This window comes from Marmota flaviventris, chromosome 13 (genome assembly GCF_047511675.1).
Source record: "Marmota flaviventris isolate mMarFla1 chromosome 13, mMarFla1.hap1, whole genome shotgun sequence".
NCBI classification, from domain to species: Eukaryota; Metazoa; Chordata; class Mammalia; order Rodentia; family Sciuridae; genus Marmota; species Marmota flaviventris.
Window position 1 is genome coordinate 103,741,662 of NC_092510.1, and position 21,077 is coordinate 103,762,738.

A 21,077-nucleotide genomic window follows, 5' to 3' on the forward strand; every position below is an offset into this window, starting at 1 on the left:
TGCCTCTAGGGAGGGCATCTGCAACATGTACTTTTGGGTGGCTTTTCAGAGAGCGTGTGCCTCGTTCACAGCAGAGTCACAAGTCACAGCCTCAGAGGTCCAAGCTCCATGTCCCTTTCAGGGTTTGAATTGTCTCATTTGTTTGAAATCTTTTAAATACTGTACATTTGATATATGCTGTTGATTTCATTTAAGGTGAGAAAGTGCCGGGCACAGTGGTGCACACCTGTAATCCCAGTGGCTTAGGAGGCTGAGGCAGGAGGATTGCAAGTTCAAATCCAGCCCCAGCAATTTAGTGGGGCCCTGTCTCAAAATGTAAAAATGGGCTGGGGATGTGGCTTAGTAGTTAAGTGCTGTTGGGTTCAATCTCTGGTACCGAAAAGAAAAGAAAAACGTGAGAAAATTTTAAGAATTTATGGGGGGCTGGGGTTGTACATAGTGGGAAAGTGCTTGCCTAGCATGAGTGAGGCACTGGGTTCCATCCTCAGCACCACATAAAATAAATAAATTAAATAAAGGTCTTGTGTCCATCTACAATTAAATGACTAAAAGAAGAATTTATGGTGTGGAATTTATGGACTGGGCAAATTCTGTTCATTTTTTTTTTTTTCTTTTGGTCTTGGGTATTGAACCCAGGGGTGCTCTACCACTGAGCTACATCCCTAACCTTCTTTATATTTTGAGACAGGGCTTTGCTAAGTTGCTGATGCTGGCCTTAAGCTTGTGATTCTCCTGCCTCAGCCTCCCGAGCCACTGGAATTACAGGCACGGGCCACCATGCCAGACTTAATTTTTGTGTTTTAAGACAAAGTTTCATTAAATTGCTGGAGCTCCGGTTATGGCTCAGTGGTAGAGCACTCGCCTGTCGTGTGCAAGGCCCTGGGTTTGATCCTCAACAGCACCTAAAAATAAATAAATAAAAATAAAGGCATGGTGTACAACTAAAAGAAATAAATATTAAGAAAAAAAAAGTTGCTGATTCTGGCCTCGGACTGGAGACCCTTCTGCCTCAGCCCCCAAGTGACTGGGATCGCAGGTGTGGGTACTACACGCACACAACCCTGCATATTGGTCTGTTCAGCTGCCTAACACACACCGTGAACAGACAGCAGGAATTCACTTCTCACCAGGATTACAGGTGTGCACTACCATGCCTGGCCTGTTTGTTCTTTGTAATAGTTTTTACAGTGGGTTTCTGTTTTCCTCTGTTCCCAGCAGCTCTGGGCCTCAGAATTGTGCTGCCTGTGTTCATGAGGGCATATATGAAGAAGGCATTTCTATTTTAGAAAGCAGTTCGGTAAGTACAACATCTTAAAGCTAAAAATGTTGAAGTTACAAGAAAATATTTTGGAATTTCCTTTAATAACATCAGTGGCAGAATGAGACCTTAGAAGCTAGAAATTGCCCATGAGCAGACATGAATGTTCAGGGTTGGTGCACAGAGGTGAGGTGGTCCTCAGAGTTATCCTCTGCTTCTGGAGCTCCTCAGGAAGACTGTGCATGTTGAGTCCTGCGCTTTGGACAGCACTTCAATAGCAGCTGGGTGCTGGGAGGAGGCCTAACCCCTGGCTTTCTTCTTCCCAGGCTTTCCCAGATAATGCTGCCCGCAGGGAGGTGGAGAGCCTGCCGGCCGTCTGTCCCAATGATGGGTGCACTTGGAAGGGGACCCTGAAAGAATATGAGGTAAAGACAGGTATTCCTGTTTTGCTGGGCGGCTCCAAGAGGCCCGCAGGTATGTTGGGTGGCTGAGCCAGGGAGTTGAGATTTCTGCCCTTCACAGGAGCTCTGACTGGAACTGTGCTCTGCTCTTGGTGGGATGGAGCCTGTCTGATGTGTTTGGAGAGATACAGCTCAGAGGTATAGCTTAGAAATGTTCTTTCAGAAACTCAAACCGTGTTGTGCATAGGCCTGTACCACGGGGTCTGATACTTCCCCTCTCTGTGCCTCAACTTCTTTGTCTGCTCATAGGATGTAGCTCCCCTTGTTGTGGGGTTGGTGAGGACTGGAGGTGTGTGAAGACCACCCATGTGTGTGAGGTCGTGGGGTCATGCTAGCCCTGGAGAGTGTTTGCTTCAGCCGTAGGTTTACCAGCAGTGGCGAGCAGCTTCCAAGCCTGGTAGGGTTTTGCGTTGTATCCCTTGTGTCTACAAGGTATCCCTTGTTGTTAATCTTGTTGGGACTGGAAATGGGCACAGAGGTTCTGTGATCTCAAAAGGCTTCTGGCCAGTGACAGTAGTGAATGGTGCCTGATTTATGCACTGTCTCTGTGTCAGCTGAGGCTGACTCGTCCTGTGTCAGCATATTGGGGACTTCATTGTGATCCTCACCTCATCTTTAGGCATCTGCAGCTAAACCTTCAGTGTGAGCTGAGAGGTGCTGAGAGCTAGTTCGGCCACTGCAGTCCACCAACTTACTCATTCTTTCTCATCTTAGTAAATGCCCTTTTAAAAGTTTCTATCTCAGGTGCTAGTTCCGAACGTTTCACAGCAGTAGACTGTCCACAGTAGCTCAAGGTGGAAACAGCCTAAGCATCCACTGGCGCCTGATGGATAAATAGCACATGGTCCTTCCATACTATGGAGCGTTGTGCAGCCTTAAACAGGAAGAGACCTGTGACACCTGCTACAGCCTTGAGGACAGCATGCTGAGTGAAGAAGCCAGCCACAGAAAGACAAACCCTGTAGGATTGCCCTCGTATGATGTCCTTAGAGTCATCAAATCCATGGAGACACACAATAGAATGATGGGTACTAGGGGATGGAAGTTGTACCACGTTGGTGGGTGCAGAGTAATAAACTGGGATCACAAAGGGGGAGGCATCTTGATGCAATCCCATCCAGTCCTGGGTGGTGAGATTGTGAAGGACTGTTTGCTCAGAACCCTGACTTTTCTATGCGCACGGGACTCCCAGGTCAGGTTGCTGGGGCCAAGGCCCACTGGGATGCCTTCATGCCCTGGTAGTGGGCCTGGGTGTTTCTGACTGAGCGGGACTCTGGGGCAGTTGGAATCCTGGTTCCTGGTGGGTTTTTCCTATTTTGTTCCCTGTTCTTGTTTTTTCCAATATTTTAAATGTTTTGGTGCTGGTTATCAAACCCAGGTCCTTATGAATGCTAAGCACACAGTTTATCGCTGAGCTATCCCCAGCCCCTCCTGCATTGTTTTTTTAATTTATTTTTATTTTTTAGTTGTAGTTGGACACAACCTTTATTTTATTTATTTTTATGTGGTGCTGAGGATTGAACCTAGGGCCTCACACTTCCTAGGTGAGTGCTCTACCACTGAGCCACATCCCTCATTGTTTTGATCAACCCCACTTTGTGATCTTTGGGTTATCAGTTCTGTTTTGCCAGAAGAACAATTTGGGCTGTACCTGGGTGAACAAAAGCTGCACTGTCCTCACCAGCTTGGGGTCTGTCACAGCCTGATCATGTGGTCACAACCTTCGCTGTTTGCCGAGTGAACTACTGTTCAGTGCTGTTGAGAGAGCTGGTCCCTACGGAGCTGATATGGGATCAGGGTCTTCTGGGAGGGTGGGATGCTGGGTGGGTACAAGGACAATGTGGGCATAAGCATCTGGGGTGCTGTATGTCCTGTTGCCCTTAAGGGACCCTGGAGATCCCTTAGAGCAGGCAAAATAACAGTCCCCAGCTCTGTGCTAGCTCTGGATCCCTCTGTGGTCTCTGTCGCCTCTAGGCTCGTGGTAGGTGAGGTTAGTGGCTATGTGGGCCTCAACTGAGGGCTAGGGATAGCAGCCAGGCATGGGCTTGGGTGCCACGCGGCCCCACAGGCATGCAGGATGGAAAGTCCCTGGCTTTGCCCTTTGAGGGCTCTGGAAAGTCCCTGAGAGGAGTTGGGTTTGGTCATGTGGGAGGGGCAGGCACTGCTCTGGGGCAGCTTGGCCATGGCCTGATTTTGTTGATACAACCTCTTCCTGGCAGTAAGTGTCAGGGGCAGGGACAAAGATCTTGTTCTCTGTAGAGTCTCCCTCTCCTCTTGCCCAGCCCACATCTATTGCTTGACTGCAAAAGCAGTTTTCTCTTGATAGTCTGGGCTATTGAAAAGTTGGAAAAATGACAGAAGTTCTGTTTAGCCTTTGGCTCTGTTTTTCCTTTTGGTGATGTCTTTCCTTCAAAGAATGGAATGGTTTTAAAAAGCCCCACAGTCTGAGCTATCTAAATGGCTGTAGAGAGCCTCTGGTCAGGTGGTCCCACTACTGCTGTAGGGCTGAGTGCAGGGGCTGGGTGGTGGGCACAGAGGCCTCTCAGATATGGGTGTGCACGCGAGCATGGGAGAGGCAGGAGTAGCCAGTGTGCTTGGTCTCATCCCGTGTTGTGTTGTTGGGAAATGCAGCATTACAACAACTGTATTTACTTGAAAATTAAAGTCAAATTCTGGTTGAATAAATACTGTTATCTACCAGGTGTGGTGGTGGTACATGGCTGTAATCTCAGCAACTTGGAGGATGAGACAGGAGGATCACAAGTTTGGGGCCAGTCTCAGCACCTTAGCAAGACTTTGTCTCAAAAATTAAAAAGCGCTGGGGGCACAGCTCAGTGATATAGTACTTTCCTAGCATGAGCAAGGCCCTGGGTTCAATTCCCAGTACCACCAAAAAAATAAAAAAGAAAAGAGAAAAGGAGCTTTCTGGAATTCTGTGTGGGCTGAAAGGAGACTGCACTTGGTTCTGGTTGCCTAAGTGTGGTGGTACAGCACATCTGCTGTCGAGAACCCTGGGCTCACCTGGGAATTTCAGGAACCATCAAGGGAGATCAAACCCAGGCCTTGCACTCGCTCAGCACACACTCTACTGGTGAGGTACACCCTCAGCCCAGGAGAAAATTTTTATGTATTACTGTGGCTTCATGCACAGCAAGTGTGAGCAGGGAGCAATAAGCTGAGAGTGGGTCAGCGTGGGAGCTCCTGGCCCTGTCACCTGCAGCAGTGACCGTCCTTTTCCAATCCTCTTTCAGCTATATCCTCTACCACATTTCCCTTCTGGAAACACATATCGTATCATTTCACCTATGAGTATTTCGTTTATTTATTTTTTGTGGTGATGGGGGTGGAAGTCAGGGCCTTGTGTATGTTAGGCAGGTACTCTACCTCTGAACTATATCCCCAGCCTTATGAGTAATTTATTTTTTAATACCTTTATTTTATTATTTTTATGTAGTGCTGAGGATTGAACCCAGTGCCTTGCGTGTGCTAGGTAAGCACTCTACCACTGAGCTATGACCCCAGCCCCACAAGAATTTTATTTTAATAAAGTTTTAAAGAATAATTTTTTTATTTTTTATTGGTACTGGGGGTTTAACCCAGGGGCACTTAACTACTGAGCATGTCCCTAGCCCTTTTTATTATTTATTTATTTATTTTTAAGAGAGAGAATTTTTTAATATTTATTTTTTCAGTTTTCGGTGGACACAACATCTTTATTTTATTTTTATGTGGTGCTGAGGATCAAACCCAGTGCCTCGTGCATGCCAGGCAAGTGCGTTACTGCTTGAGCCACATCCCTAGCCCCGTTTTTACTTTTTGAGACAGGGTTTCACTAAGTTGCTGAGGCTGCTTTGAACTTAGAACCCTCCTGCCTCAGCCTCCTGAGTCACTGGTGTAAACCAGTGTGCCTGGCAAAGAACAGTTTTTGATTTAAGTTTTAGTAGCTTAACTATTCATGCTTCACTTTTTGTTTCATACACTGCTAAAGGTCAGTAGCCCCTGAGGTCCCTCTGCTCAGTTTGCTGATGGTTGCATATGTAGCGGCCCTTAGTGTGTTGGCATGTACTCTCAAAGCTGCATTGTGGGATCATGCACACAAGCGTGTCCATGCTGGCCAGAGACACCCCTAAAGCCCAACCTCTTTGACCTGATGATTCTTGGTATGGTTGTCCCAGGCCCTGTGCTTCCCAGCTTGTGGGAGGCCCTGTCACTCAGGCTGTAGCTCAGCTGCTTACAGATCCCCATCCCTGGGGAAAGGGCTGTTTTCTGAGAGCCTTGAAAATGCTGCTCCATAGACAATGGCTTTCCTGTCTAGAATCCCACCTGCTTCCCAGAACTTGAATGAGGGTGCCCCGTTCCTTTAGAATGACCTTACTCCAGAGTCGTCCAGGAAATCCTGGGTTGTAGCCCTAGTCCTTGTGGAGGTACTGAACCACCACAAGGGGCCCTGCAGTCAAGTCCTTTCTTGTTTACTGTGGACCATCTCTTGGCCATAGGCATGTTCCCTCTTTGATGTTATTTCCCCTCTCCTGGTTGTGCCGTCACACTTGGTATGCCCTGCTATCTCCTGTTCAGATCCTCACCTGGCACTCAGTGGGATGAGCCAGGCACAGAAGGACCTGTCCTTTGGGATTCATTTGTTAGGTCTCCACAGCCTTCAGGTCCATAGAGATACAGTACAATGGAGATTTCCAGGGGCTGGGGAGAGGAGGTCAGTATTGATGGGCTCAAGGGGTCAGTTTGAGAAGATGAGTGCTATGGATGGATAGCGGCAGTGACTGACAGCTGCCCAACAGTGTAAATGTGTGAGTGCCATTGAATTGTGCACTTAAAGTAGTTAGGATGGTAAGTTGTATGTATTTTTATCCCAAATTAAAAGCTTGCCAACCAATCTTGGGCTCTGTGCTCCCAGTGACCCTCCAGTGCTGCCTCACAGTGCACTTGTCTCAGGCTTGTGGTACTGGTTTTTGCATTTCCCTGGCATCTGCAGGCTGGCCTCATTCCCCCTGTGGCTGGGGACCCAGAGGCTCGGGGCCTGCTAGACTTCTGTCCTACCTAGCCCAGCATGCTGAGTATGCAGTCCTCGAAGGGCTCAGCTCGGTCTTGTCGCTTTTCTTTCTAGAACCCTCACAGTAAGGCATCCCTGGGACCATCTGTGAGGACCAGACCAGGGCAGCCTTGGGCCTAAGAGGTCCCTGGATGGGTTCTTGCTCTGCTTTCTCCCTCTGGGTTCTTTTACACATTGCCAGCCCTTCCCTGGGACCATGTAGGCCCCCCTCATCCAAGTATTGGCCTGCAATTTGGGGTTCTTGCCTTCTCTAGACTGCAGCACAGGGTGCTTTCCCCAGCTCTGCCTCATCTCCAGCACCTTGTCTTTGCTCACTGGGGAGGGCGTTCCCATGTTGGTGGTCAGTGCCACAAGTGACTCATCTGTGTTCATGGCCCCACATGGCTTATGGTTGGCTCTCAGTGTGTTGGGACCAGTGAGTGGGCTCTGCGGTGGTCCCTGCTTCTCACTCTGGTCCCCTCGGCCCGGCCCATTTTCCTCACAATGTAGGTCTCCTCAGGTATAATTGCCGGGTTTCTGTTCTTGCGACTAAAAGGCTCAGGGGTTACTTCAGTTGAACTGGGCTGACTGGGCTGCACAAAATAACCTCACAAGAGACACAAATACCTTTTTGTTTGGGGTCGCTGTGACGGCTCTTCTGACCTTAAGGGTCCACAGGAGAGAGAGCAAGAGCACGCGCTGACCCCTTTTATTGAGAAAAAGCTATTCAAATGAGGCAAGGGGTCAGGTTTCAGGGGGCTGAGTCTAACTTCATGATGTCCACTGTCAGCAGGTTGACTGACACCTGGGTAGGCCACACCCAAGGGCACAGTAAGAGAAGGGGACACACACAAGGCACTTCCATGGAAGATTCTGTCCTAAACAGGGCAAGGGGTTATTTAACAAAGGAACAGGTGAGCGTAGCTTCACCCATGGGGATATAGGAAGACACGCCCATGCATGAGACATGGACCCTCGAACCCAAGAAGGGTGGGGAAAGCTCTGCCACATTTCTGTGACTGAGCGCCTCAGCACCCAGCCGGGGAGTGTGACTCAGTCACGTGCAAGGTTGGTCTCCCACATGTAATACTGTGCATTTAAAACAGCCCCACCAGGCCTGGCCTCCAGCACCATGGCTGGGCTGGTCTTGGGCCTTTGTCTTTTGCTGGGTGACCTGGTGCTAGTTGCAGGGTGGCCACTATCTGAGTGTCTCCATGTCTCTGGGCGTGGCCTCTGGCTCCACTTATTCACTGTAACTGAGGGCTGAGGCATGACCTGCTTGCTTGGTAGGAAGCTGTCTTGGGGAGACCCTGGTACCAGGTGTGCATTCAGCTATTCCAGAGGTGAGGACAGAGACAGGGAGCCTGGGTGGTGGTGCCCACCCAGACAGCAATTGTGGTGTCACCTTGGCTCAGTCTGGGACAAGGAGTGATCCATGTCCCTGGCATCTGGGAGTGGGGGGCGCACATTGGACCTCCACTGTCCTTTTGACCTGTGGAGGGGATCTCCAGGAGGGACAGCAGCACAACCCAGGGATGCGATGCTGTGTGCTCGGGTTGCTGTGCTGTGGTGTCTGCCTGTGCTCTGCTGATGCCTTCTTTGTCTCTAGAGCTGCCACGAAGGACTCTGCCCCTTCCTCCTGACTGAGTGCCCTGCGTGTAAAGGCCTGGTCCGCCTTGGGGAGAAGGAGCGCCACGCGGAACAGGAATGCCCAGAGAGGAACCTGAACTGCCAGCACTGCCAGGAGCCCTGTGGCCATGCTGACCTGGAGGTGTGCGGGGCAGGGCAGGACCACAGCTTGGGTTCAGTGCCAGTGGTGGAGCTGGTTTGGCTCCTCTGCCTTTGTTCCCACAGTGTCAGCTTTCCTGAGGCCATAGGGTGGAGGGTTCTTGGTGGGACTGGGCTTGGGCGTAATATCCATGCGGAGCAACTTTAGAAAAGGTTCAGGCACTCAGGTGTGGGGTAGTGCATCACCACCACCAAGCTGTCCCTCCCCAGACTGCTAGCCAACAGGTCTTACATGGCATCCCCGAGTGGTCGCAATCCAAAGGGCCTGGAGCGCAATGCATTGTGGCCATGTCTCCTATGGGTAGCTTTCCCTTCTAACAAGTACCTGAGGTAATCCACTTACAGAGAGAAAGGTTTATTTGGGCTCTGGAGTACATGGTGGAGTAAAACTTCTGGGAGAGGGAAGGGAGGAAGAGGGAGGTGTTGGGCTTTCATTACTCCTTGGGGTGCACATCCCCAAGGGACCTAAAGTCCTCCCCTAGGTCTGTCTTTGTGTGTGTGGTGCTGGGGATTGAACCCAGGACCTTGTTGCCTGTAAGGCACGCACTCTACCAGCTGAGCTATGTCCCCAGCCCTATCTTTTTTTCCAGTTCTGGGTATTGAACCAGGAGTGCTTAGCCACTGAGCTACATCCTTAGTCTTTTTTTTTTTTTGAGACAGGGTCTTGCCAAATTATGAGGCTAGCCAGGAACTTGTGATCCTCCTGCCTCAGCCTCCCAAGTCACTGGGGTTATAGATGTGGCCACCATGCCCAGCTTAGGCCCCACCTCTTGAAGGTTCCATCGCCTCCCCTCAGTGCCATGCTGGGGACTAAGCCGGCCACCATCTGAGACTGTTCAGTCTCTTCCTCCCTCACTGCCTAGTGCCTGGCATTGATGTCCCCTCCTCACGCCCCTGACTGCTTCTCTTCAAGGCACACCATGAAGTCTGCCCCAAGTTCCCTTTGACCTGTGAAGGCTGTGGCAAAAAGAAGATCCCTCGGGAGAAGGTAAGGTGCTTCCTTATGTCCTGAGGACCTTGGCTTAAGGGTTTGCAGTGAGGGTCTATGCCACATGATGTGCCTAGAGACAACAGAAAGCCTCCCTGCTGCTGGGATCACGGGATGGGCATGGCTTGCTCGGGCATGACAGCCACCCTCCTGGTTGAGCCAGTGCTCTGCTTTCTGGCATACCTTGTTACTTTTTTTTTTTCCCTTGTTGGGGATGGAGCCTTGAGTATACTGGATAAGTGCTCTACTACTGAGCTATATCCCCAGCCAAAGTTACATCTTAATTATTGTGAAAATTAAACATTAAAGTTGTCCTTGCCAGGTGCAGTGGCGCGTAATCCCAATGGCTTTGGGGGTCTGAGGCAGGAGGACCGTGAATTCAGAGTTAGCCTCAGCAACAGTGAGGTGCTAAGCAACTCAGTGAGACCCTGTCTCTAAATAAAATACAAAATAGGGCTGGGGATGGGGCTCAGTGGTTGAGCACCCCTGAGTTTAATCCCCGGTACCCCTGCCCTCCCCCCAAAAAAGTTGTGCTTGCACCTGAGAAGTGCTGTACTGGCCTCAGGCAAGGGGTCTGCAGCAGGAGACCAGGGTGTGGAGACCTCAATGTCTGGGGTCCAGGCATTCATCTCCTCGCATGCTCGTCCTGTGAGGAGGACGGCTCCTTCCCTGCATAGAGCCAGCGCTGTGGAGGAAGACCCCGCGAGGAGGGACTTTGGGAATGCTTGCAGAAATGTACTTTGCCACACCTTTCTTCTTGGCTTGTGAGGTCAGGGAGGGGATGAAGAGGCTGAAGCGGCAAGAGCTGGCGTGTGACTGCATTGGTGTTAGAGGTCAGATGACGCCAGTGGTTGCATTTTGTGTCTGGATGGCAGCACGAGGGACTGTAGACTGTCCAAGCCCATCCTGTTCTCTTGGCCCTTCAGCTGGTGCCTGTCTGATTTGCTTCCATTTAAATACGGGTCATGGCCCTAGTCCTGAAATGGGTTGCTCTGAGGGCCAGGTCTCTCTTCTCTGATTGAGCTTCCTGTTGAAGGTTCTCCTATTGCCTTGGCTGAGTGCTTCCTTGAGGTGGCATTTGGCCTTCACCAGGGACTGGAGCTGGCTCGGGGGCTCAGTGAAGTTCAGCTTCAACCCTTGATGGAATGTTATAGAGGGCCTGTGATGGGTGTGGTGGCCAGGGTGCCTCCTGGTATCCAGTGCTGTGAGGCTGTCTGCTGTGGTGGCAGGTGCTGTCCCAGCTGGGTGTAGTCTGCAGTGTCCTCTATCGGTGCCCATCCACCAAAGCCAGGATGGATCCTCTCCCTGTGGTTTTCCATTATAGAGTGAGAGAACTGGCCTGGACCAGCAGGTCTGGTGGGCTTTGTTCCTCTCTCCTGTCTTTAGGGCATGTAGCTTTCCATACTCATCTTCATCTTCATACTCAGGGCCCTCATCCTCAGGTGCCCTGGGTCTGTTTCTCACAGGTCCCTCACCTGTGCAGTACCCAGTGCCAGTGTGTGGCTCCTCTAGAAAGTCCCCATCCAGGCCTGGAGCTCAGTCCTTGGTGGAAAGTGACATTTAGGGGCCTCAGTGTCAGTGCCCTATGCTCCTCTGACTGTCTGTGTTCCTAGGCCTTTTCAGAGGAGAGAGCGAAGAAGGAGTTCACACTGCTGCTTCTAAGAGTGAGGGGACTGGATACTGCAGGGCTTGTAGGGATGCAGTGATTAGGTGGAGAGTCAGGGCCCTGGCATGTTAGGATGGCAGGACTTGCCATGCTGCTGGACTCTTGGGGAGCAAGAGACCCAGCTCTGTAAGAATTTTCTTTCTCTCTCTAATTTTTATTTATTTTTTATATATATAACATACATACTTATATATATTTATATATTTGTATTGGGAATTAACCCAGGGGTGCTTTACCACTGAGCCAGATCCCCAGCGCTTTTTAAAATATTTTTTTTCTTATCTTTATTTTATTATTTTTTTTAACGTGGTGCTGAGGATCGAACCCAGTGCCTCATGAATGGTAGGCAAGCACTCTACCTCTGAGCCACAACCCCAGCCCCGCTTTTTAAAAAATTTTTGAGACAGAGTCTTGCTAAGTTGTTGAGGGCCTTGAACTTAGGATCCTCCTGTCTCAGCTTCCCAAGTCACTGGAATTACAGGCATGCACCACCATGGCTAGCTCTTTAAACTTTATATTCTGGTTGGAAATCCGACTTTTTGGCAGCATTAATAATAATTTATTTGTTTTATTCTATGTGTATATAGATGATAGATTTAAAATGAAAGTACAATAAAAAGAGTGAAGTTTACAATTTCTTTGAGGTCTATTTTGTCTTTGGAAGAATATCTTACTGGGGGTTGTGGTCCAAGTACTGCATTCTGAGGTCAGTTGTAATGCAAAATTTCTCTTTGTGTCCCCGACATATGCAGGCATACTGGCATATGGGTAGTTAATTTGCTTCAATTATTTTAAAGGTGGTGGATGTTTATCTTTTTATTTGCTTTTGATTTTTGGTCTGAAACACCTGCCTAACTCATCAAACCCTTTAAGGGTCCACTACAGCAGTCCCATGCTGACAGCCTCTCTGGGCCCTGTCTACCCTGCTGCCTCAGGTTTTGGTGGTATCTTTCTCTCTGAAAGGAGAGCTGGGAGCTAGGTCTTTTCATGCCCATCAGTGAGGCAGGTGCTGCCTATCAATGATAGCAGGTGCTGGCCTTGGCTGTGGGCTTCAGGCCAGAAAAACCTGGGAGCAGTGGGCAGCCACAATGCCTTTACATGTGGTAATATATCTGCCACTGATGATGAGAGTGACGGTAACCCAGGCCAAGGTTTGCTGGGGGCACTGGGGGATGTCCCTCTCAAGCAGAGACTCAGGAGGCCAGACAGCTGGCTTGGTGGACCTGGACTCCACACATTTCCAGCTGTGCCTCCCCCCCACGTCCCCTTGCAGTAGGGTTCCGGTTTCCCAGCCGTTGTTGAGCTTTCTCTGGTACACAGGGCTCCAGAGTGGGGTGTCTGGTGGAGGGGCTCTCACTCCTGCTCCACGCTTTCCCACAGCCCAGTGTTTCACCTGAAAACATCTGTTTTTTTAGGGGAAAAAAAATACTCTGGGGCTTCATAGCAATTTTTTCATTCCAGATCTTTACCTGAGTTTTGGTCATGTCTCTTTTTTGCAGAAAACCCAGTCCTCGTGACTTGAACCTGGTGGCTTCTTTTGTCCCACTCAGTGCCCTAGCTCTGCACCAGCAGCAGTGCTGGCCATGTGGCTGGTGGCTGGCTTTTGATGGAATTGCTGTCTTTCTTTGCTCTGAGAATCTATAGGTTATGACTGTGTTTTGAAGCCACCAAAAGTAGTTCTCTGACTCATTGAGGCTGCTTATTTCATTTTGCTTTTGACTTTTAAAGATGGTACTTTAAGAAATGTTCCATACTTTTGTAAAACGGTCCTGTGCCCCAAAAACGAACCTGTAGAATGTGTGCTCCCAGATGTCCAGGGGTGTGTGTCATAGTGTTGGCCCAGTCCCCTGTGAGGCTCTGTCTGCAGACCTGCCCTTGGTGTGTGGTGTTGAGGGAGGCTCTGTATAGTACTGGCTGAGGGGTTCCCAGTGGCACTTCCTAGAGTGAGTGCACTTGCGCTTCTTGCTGGGAGGCGCCATAGGAGGCTCCTCTCTGGTCCTTAGAGGTGCCAGGGGGTAGGGGTGGTGATCATTTGTTCTTCTGTGTTGCTTAATGGTGTGTTTAGCCCTCTATGTGGGGGCAGTGTCTGAGGACTCCTGTCACTGTTCCTGGATTCTGATGTGTAGTTGGGTGTACCCCACTCTGGGCCTCCTCCCAGGACCTGTAGGATGACTTTCTCATGGTGCAGCCTGCAAGTGGGGTAGGCAGGGCTCCCACATGGGCTCCGTCCTCCAGCTGCTGCCTCGCCCTCAGGCTGCTTGTCAAAGCAGCAGTCCTTTTCCTCCCCTGGTCTGAGTACAGTATGCACAATACCTGCACTGGGGCCTCTTCCTGGGTCTCGTGCGCTCCTCCGTGGTCCATCTTTGCTCTCCTGCCGCATGGCACATGCTGAGGTTGTCAAAGGCCTGTCCTGTCCTCTGGCACTTCTAGGTTGTGGGCCCATGTGTGGCCCCCAAGGCCCCAGGGCCTCAGTGCCATGCATCCTTGCAACTGAAGGTGACAAAGTGTGGCTATTTTCTGTGGGACGCAGACTTCCTCATGAACACCCTGGACTACCCACCAGCATCCCGAGATGCCAGCCCACCTCAGTTACTGACAGGGCTGGTGGCCAGGATGTGTGTGTGCACAGCTTTGGAAATGGGTGGTCAGGTTTTATTCTGATGAGAGCTAGCCCGTGATGGTAGGGCCAGTGGTTCCCTGTGTAAACTCTGACATGATCAGTGCAGAAGGGGTGCAGTGGGGTGAGCTAAAGCAAAAGCAGCCCATGTGACTTCATCCCTTTCACCTCTCCAGTTTCATGACCACGTCAGGACGTGTGGCAAGTGCCGGGTCCCCTGCAGATTCCATTCTGTTGGCTGCCCTGAGATGGTGAGTCCAAGGGTCTGCAGTGAGAGATTGGGCAAACCTGTCCCTCATCCTGGGCACAGTCTTCACTCAGCCTGCAATGCAGATCTTCCTGGTTCCCCAACCTCCTTGCTTTTCCCCTGGGTCTCCCTTGTGGCACCCCTCCTCCTGGCCTCAGGTCCCAGGTCCAGCCTGGGAACTCCATTCACTCTCATTCTTTTGGAGATCGCCTAGTGTCCTGGCTTTAACCAAATGTGTGTGTTCACCTGGCACCTAAGCCTCCCTTGATGCCTAGTGGGCATCCCATATTCACCACAGCCAGCTTGACTCATCCTGCCATCCCCTGCCTTCCATCTCACCAGAAAAGAGCACCACCATCACCTGGTTGTTCAGCCAAAGGCCCTATGCCTGGCGGTTGTGCCAGATGTTGCTCTGGTCCAGACTTCACATCCAGGTGATAGACGCTTGACTGTTGGCAGCTGCACCCTGCCCCAGGATGGCTGCTCTGGTCTGTCCTTGCTTGCAGTCCCCGAGCTTCTCCATCCTCACCCCTCCCTCACCCTGGCCCTGACCTCTGCTGGTGACTGCTGATCTGTTCCCACCCCAGGCCCTTGACCTGCCAACTTCCAGGGGCCCCTCAGACCTCAGCATGCCCCTGTCCATGAGAACCTTTCTCTACCCATGCAGACCAACCTGTACCCTGCTCTGTTTTCACAGTCATTGTATCTTGTCCCTCTTGCTCTGTACAATGAGAGCCCCTTGAGGTCTGGACTATAGTTTTCCCTCGGGAGGTTCTGAGTGGGTGGGCACCCCGAGCACTTGCAGGTCTCGGGATAGTGTCCACCAGCTGATGCCTCTTCCTCTGGAAAATGAGCTTAGCAGCACTCAGTGGTGGCAGCAGTCATGGTGGGGGGTCCTGTCTGGTGATTTTTCACATAGCCTTTTGTGTTGAGCAGTGGTGAAGAGGAGAGCTGCTGTTGTCTAGGAGGAGTGGGGTTCCATGCAGGAGGTAGTTTTAGAGCCCACCACCAGGGCCAGTGCTGCTACTTTCTGGTCCCTGTTGTGGGCCTCTTCAGTACTCAGATTAACTCAGAATCCATCATGAGTTCATGGGTTGCTCCAGATCAGAGCAGTGTTGCTGGTAACCTAGTTGATCCAGCACTGATGCCCCTGCTGGTGAAGCCAGCAGGCTTCTGGGAGTTGCATTTCTTCATCACACACATCCTGTTCCCAACAACCTCATGCCTTGAAGAGAGGGCAGGTACCAAGGGCACCCTCTGCTTTTTGGGTGACTGTGCCTCTAACTGGGCATCCAGATGAGTACCTTTGTGTCTTTTTTTGTTTGTTTGTTGTTTAAATTGTAGATAGACAGAATACCTTTTTTTTTTTTTTAAGTTGTAGTTGGACACAATACCTTTATTTTTTAAATTTATTTTTATGTGGTGCCAAGGATTGAACCCAGTGCCACACACGTGCTAGGCAGGTGCTCTATCACTGAGCTACAACTCCAGCCCGCCCTTTCTGTTTTTTTACTTTTAATTTTTGAGAGTTTTAAACATTTTTAAGTTGTGTTGCAGAAGTTTGAAAGATAATTAGTTGCAAAGACAGACCTATAATAGAGGCATCCCTAAGAAAGCCTGGTGGTGTCTAGCCCTGCCTTCCCACCCTCCTGCAGGGACAGCTGTTTCTGTGCCTGGAGGCCCTCTTTTTTCCTTTGTCTGTTTATTTTGTGTTGAGTCAGGGTCTCACCGTGTTGCTCAGGCTGGCCATAAGCTCCAGGGTTCAAGTGACCCTCCTGTGTCGCCTGCCTGAGTGCTGGAGCTAGAGGCATGCGCCACACTGTCCAGCTCACATTGTCCAGCTGCCTATTTATTTTAAAAGCAAGTTACATAGGAAGCTTTGTATTTTTTTTTTTTTTGAGAGAGAATTTTTTTTAATATTTCTTTTTTAGTTTACGGTGGACACAACATCTTTGTTTGTATGTGGTGCTGAGGATCGAACCTGGGCCGCACGCATGCCAGGCAAGCGTGCTACCACTTGAGCCACATCCCCAGCCCGGAAGCTTTGTATTTTTGAAACATACTTTTGGACAGTGGCAGATTAAACATCATGATACAGAGAAAAAGGATGGAAGTGATTGAGCCCAGCTGTTACCAGTGTCTTGGGTATTCCTGTGTCCTGATGGCCGTATGCCCTCAGTGGAATAAGGCCCACAGCACAACAGCTGTCTTGGCCAGCATTAGCATTGCACAGACATGGCTGAAGCCTCCTGCCCTGTGTCTACAGATGGAGGCTGAGGAGCTGCAGGAGCATGAGGCACATCAGCTGCGGGAGCATCTGGCCCTGGTGCTGAGCTCCCTCCTGGAGGCACAGACTCTCCCTGGGGGCCAGAACCAGGTGGGACCACAGCTGCTGCAGCGGTGTCAGACCCTGGAGCAAAAGACGGCCACCTTTGAGAACATCGTCTGTGTCCTGAACCGAGAGGTGGAGAGGGTGGCTGTGACTGCTGAGGCCTGCAGCCGGCAGCACCGGTTAGACCAGGATAAGATTGAAGCCCTGAGTAACAAGGTTTGTGCCTGGTGGGGTCTAGTGGCTCATCAGCTTTGGAGCCTAGGCAGCATAAACCCCTTCTGTACCCCAAGCCGAGCATGGTGCCTTCCTTCGGCTGTGGCCACCTACATTTCTCTGAGGGACCTGACTTGAAGGGTTACAAGGTGTGACAGCCAAAACCTCTTTCTGGCCGGGGAGGGTGGCATCAGCAGTGTCACGTAACTTGTGCTGTGCAGCTTCTGGGCACACTAGGCCCAGAGCCTTCAGTGTGGACTTGGAGCCTCACTTCATACCTGGAAGGAGCAGACCTAAGAAGAGTTGAGCCAAGGGAGCTGGGGTGGCTGTCCTCCTGAGACTGCTGGGTATGGGAGGTGGGGGCTTGGGGCCCATGGCGCATGTGGTGACCACTGCCCTGCAGGTGCAGCAGCTGGAGAGGAGCATTGGCCTGAAGGACCTGGCCATGGCTGACCTGGAGCAGAAGGTCCTGGAGTTGGAGGCATCCACCTACGATGGGGTCTTTATATGGAAGATCTCAGACTTTGCCAGGAAGCGCCAGGAGGCTGTGGCTGGCCGTACACCTGCCATCTTCTCCCCAGGTGCTGTTTCAGAGCTCCCCACTTACCCTGCTGCATTTCTGTACACCTGTGTCCCCTGCCCCAGTGGCCACATGGAATGACTCCTGAGGCAGGGCTGGGAGCATCCCAGCTGACACCAGGAGCATCTGTACTTCTGAGGCACCCCTCAGCTGGGCAACATGAGAACTGCTAGATGTCAGGCTGGCTGCTCACAGGGTGTGCCCCTTGCCACTGGGTGAGCGGAGGGCACGTGGGCATGGTGATGGAAGATGGGCCAGCATAAGGAGGAACATGGCGCTCTCGGGTGTTAGTGGCTGAGCTGGTCAACCCCTGTGGTCTGGCTTCTGGTGTCTGCTGCAAACTGGAGGCCTGAGGTCTTCTGAAGGGGACCTGTGGGTCTCCTCCGGAAGGCACTCCTGTGGGGCCAGGAGGGCCGTCTAGTTGTGGGCCAGTTTGTTTCTGTGACAAGGTCTGCCGTGCCAGGATTGTGCTTCTCAGCATGCTGCTGGAGCCACCTTCCTGGGTACTTCAGAGCACCTCCTCTGTGCCTGGAGGCCCTCCTGGTGGTGGCATGACCCTGGCCGTCGTCCCTGTCCCTGCTCAGGCCCATCATTGGCTCAGACTTAGATACCATCTCCCTGGAGGACACTCTGTTTTTGTGTTTTCTTAGGGAACCTGCTGGTGAAACAGTAGGTTCTGGGATTGAGGCTAAGAGGCTGAGGCCCCTAGTTGGGTGGCCTTGGCTTGCTGTCCCTGCTCTTTAGGGACCTGCACCACCACCCTCCTGTGTGGCACATCCTGTAGTGCCTTCAGCAAGGGCCAGAAATGAACAAAAACCATACACTCTGGCTTCCTTGGAGTGAGATTGAAAGAACAAGTTTGTCTTGGGAAGACCTCAAGGAAGTGCTCTGGGACAGCCTGTGGGGCATGGTGCTTCTCTTTCTGGATGGGTTTTGTGCCGTGTTCCCCTTGGGCTTTCCTCTGCAGGTGGACTAGTGCCATTCGTTGGACGTTTATAGAGAGCCTGGTATGAAGGGCCATCATGGCAGGGGTTGTGTAGGAACCACACTTGTGCAAAAGGTCCTTTTTGCGGAAAAAGTCTGCTTTAGAAGACTTGGTGACCTGTGCTTGCATCTGGCAGTGGCTGCGGAAAGCAGGGAAGATGGTTTTCAAGTGTTATGCCTGGGGCTCTGCTCTGGGGACTGAGTATGGCCTGCATTCCTCTTCAGAGCCTGAAACCAGAACTGTGGAGAAGCAGGAGGAGGTCAGCTACTGTTGGCTGGGTGGAACTGTCAGGGTGCTCCAGGGCAGTGTGGTGGGAGTCTGTGGGACTGTCAGGGTGCTCCAGGGCAGTGTGGTGGGAGTCTGTGGGACTGTCAGGGTGCTCCAGGGCAGTGTGGTGGGAGTCTGTGGGACTGTCAGGGTGCTCCAGGGCAGTGTGGTGGGAGTCTGTGGGACTTTCAGGGTGCTCCAGGTACAGAGTGGTGGGAGTCTGTGGAATTGTCAGGGTGCTCCAGGGCAGTGTGGTGGGAGTCTGTGGGACTGTCAGGGTGCTCCAGGTACAGAGTGGTGGGAGTCTGTGGAACTGTCAGGGTGCTCCAGGGAAGTGTGGTGGGAGTCTGTGGAACTGTCAGGGTGCTCCAGGGCAGTGTGGGGGGGAGACTGGAACTGACAGGGTGGAGTCTGTGTAGTCAGCACTTCCTGAAGAGGAGAGATTGAAGGCTGGGGCTGCAGTTCAGTGGTCGAGTGCTTGCCTAGCATGTGTGAGGCACTGGGTTTGGTTCTTAGCACCACATATAAATAAAATCAATGTCCGTAGACAATTTTTTTAAAAAAGTTATCCAAAAAAAAAAGTAAATAAGTAAAAAATGGATGATTGCAGGCTAGCGGCAAATCTCAGTGTTGCCCACATGTGCCAGCCTCCCGGTTCAATCCCAAAAGAAAAAAAGAGGGAAAGATGTATTTTGGCTCCGAGTTTTGAAGCCTGCAGTCAGTCCATGGTGGCTTGGCCCCACTGTTCTGGGCCTGTGCAGCACTTCATGGCAGGGAGCTGTGGTGAAGCAAAACTCCTCTGTCTGATGACGGATGGAGAGTTGATAGAGCAATGGATTGGGGGTTCTACTCTCCCCTTCAAGGGTCCACCCCCAGTAACTGGAAGACCTCCCCATAGGCCCCCACCTTGTAGTTTCCGTCACCTTCTAGCAGTGCCACAGGCTGGGTTCAAACCTTCAGTACATGGGCCCAGGGGAACACTCCAGACCCACTGTACAGCAGATGAGTACATAAGTGCACCAGAGGGGCTGCTAGAAGTAACCGCAGATGGCAGAGCCGAGCAGGCCACGGCAGGTCTTGCTGACCAACCTGTCTCCTTCTATCTGTGCTCCTTCTGGGTCATGGCTGGTCGGGTCTTCACCATTCAGTCCTCCACTGCCCCCCCCCCCCCCGTCTCCTCTGGAAACACCCTCACAGACATGCCCACAGACAGTGCTTTCCCAGCTCTCTAGGTGTTCCTTAACCAGTCAGGTGCCACTGAAATGAGCCATCATAGTCCCTGGCTGCGTTTTTCTGTCCAGAGTGGCAGATCATGCCCCATGTGGCCTGGCCAGGCTGCAGCTGTTGCTCCTGACTGTGCACTGTTGCATGTGAGGGACATTACCTCGAGCTTGTTCTGGGCCTCTGTCCGGTGGTTTCCTCTCCTGAGGCAGGTTGGCTCCCACCTCTGCTCCAGATGCTAGAGTGGGTGGTTCTTGCTCCTCCCCTCTAGGTTCACAGTTATTTCGAGCATTGCCAGAATAGGGGTAACATTAAGGGTTCCTAAAATTGCTATTTTAATCGTTATAAAGAAAAACTATTTCCATTAGCAACCAACTGCATATTTAGGTAGCCTGGAAGCTGGATGTTCTCCTGTGTTCGTCTCTCTGTGGGAGGGCCTCCTGGCAGGAAGAGTGCTGCCGCCCTAACTGGCCCTCCCATCTCTCCAGCCTTCTACACCAGCAGGTATGGCTACAAGATGTGTCTTCGAGTCTACCTGAACGGTGATGGCACCGGGAGAGGAACACATCTGTCTCTCTTCTTTGTGGTGATGAAAGGCCCCAATGATGCCCTCCTGCGGTGGCCCTTCAACCAGAAGGTGTGAGAGGCCATCCCCTTGTCTGGGGGAGTGCCTGGGAGCCCCTGGGGTGCAACTTCCAAGAGGCAAGGTTGTCTGGGACAGGAAGGTGTGAGAGGCCATCCCCTTGCCTGGGGGAGTTCCTGGGAGTCCTCCAGGGTGCAGCAGGTGCATGAGGCTTTGGTAGTTTCTAGTCTGTTCCATGGTTACTGAGTGCTGGTTAAGATATGGGCAACTGGCTTCATGATCCACCAGTAGGGTTGAAGGTCCATCTGGGAGCGTGTGCTCCAGAGGAAGGTGGCAGCCACAGGGCTGTCTGGGGGTATGATTGAGTATTTGAAACCAGGTCCATATTGGTTGAGGATTTGAAGCTTGAGACCAGGTCAGAATGAGGATGACCCTTCCCTCCACCATCCTTCCAGCAGCCAGCAGAGGGGGCAGCTGGGAGGGGGAGTGGCAGGAGGCCCAGTGCCGATGAGCAGTCTGCAGCCAGGGGGTCTGGGGTTCTCTCCAGAAGTGCCTTCCTCCAGGTGGGCAGTGTGCTGCTTCTCTGTCAGTGCTGTTCAGGGGCAGCACAGGGAGCAGCCCCTTTGACCTGAGGTTCCAGTTATCAATACACACAGGTGCCAACATGGGCACATTCTTAAGCAAGACGCGGAGCACATTGTGGCCAGGGTGCCCAAGTGCTCTATTCTGGGAGTGTATAGCCACTTCAGGTCTCTTGGGAGCCAGAGCACAGGAGGACTTGGGTGACTCATGGGTACCTGTCCCCTTCCCTGGGCTGCCTCCTG

At 51.6% G+C, this 21,077-nt stretch overlaps 1 protein-coding gene across 6 annotated transcripts in view; it reads left to right on the plus strand.

Moving 5' to 3' along the window:
* Positions 1–21,077, plus strand: part of Traf2 (TNF receptor associated factor 2) — a 36,982-nt gene that overhangs the window by 7,882 nt on the left and 8,023 nt on the right. For 3 of the 6 annotated variants that reach the window (XM_027941598.2, XM_027941611.3, XM_027941604.3), the window contains exons 3-10: positions 1,216–1,297; positions 1,585–1,683; positions 8,376–8,537; positions 9,468–9,542; positions 14,002–14,076; positions 16,339–16,620; positions 17,021–17,198; positions 20,159–20,307. In XM_027941598.2, the coding sequence (XP_027797399.1) occupies positions 1,216–1,297; positions 1,585–1,683; positions 8,376–8,537; positions 9,468–9,542; positions 14,002–14,076; positions 16,339–16,620; positions 17,021–17,198; positions 20,159–20,307 (1,102 nt within the window). The remainder of the gene's footprint in view (positions 1–1,215; positions 1,298–1,584; positions 1,684–8,375; positions 8,538–9,467; positions 9,543–14,001; positions 14,077–16,338; positions 16,621–17,020; positions 17,199–20,158; positions 20,308–21,077) is intronic. The other 3 variants (XM_027941615.2, XM_027941619.2, XM_027941630.2) reach the window with 3 other exon arrangements.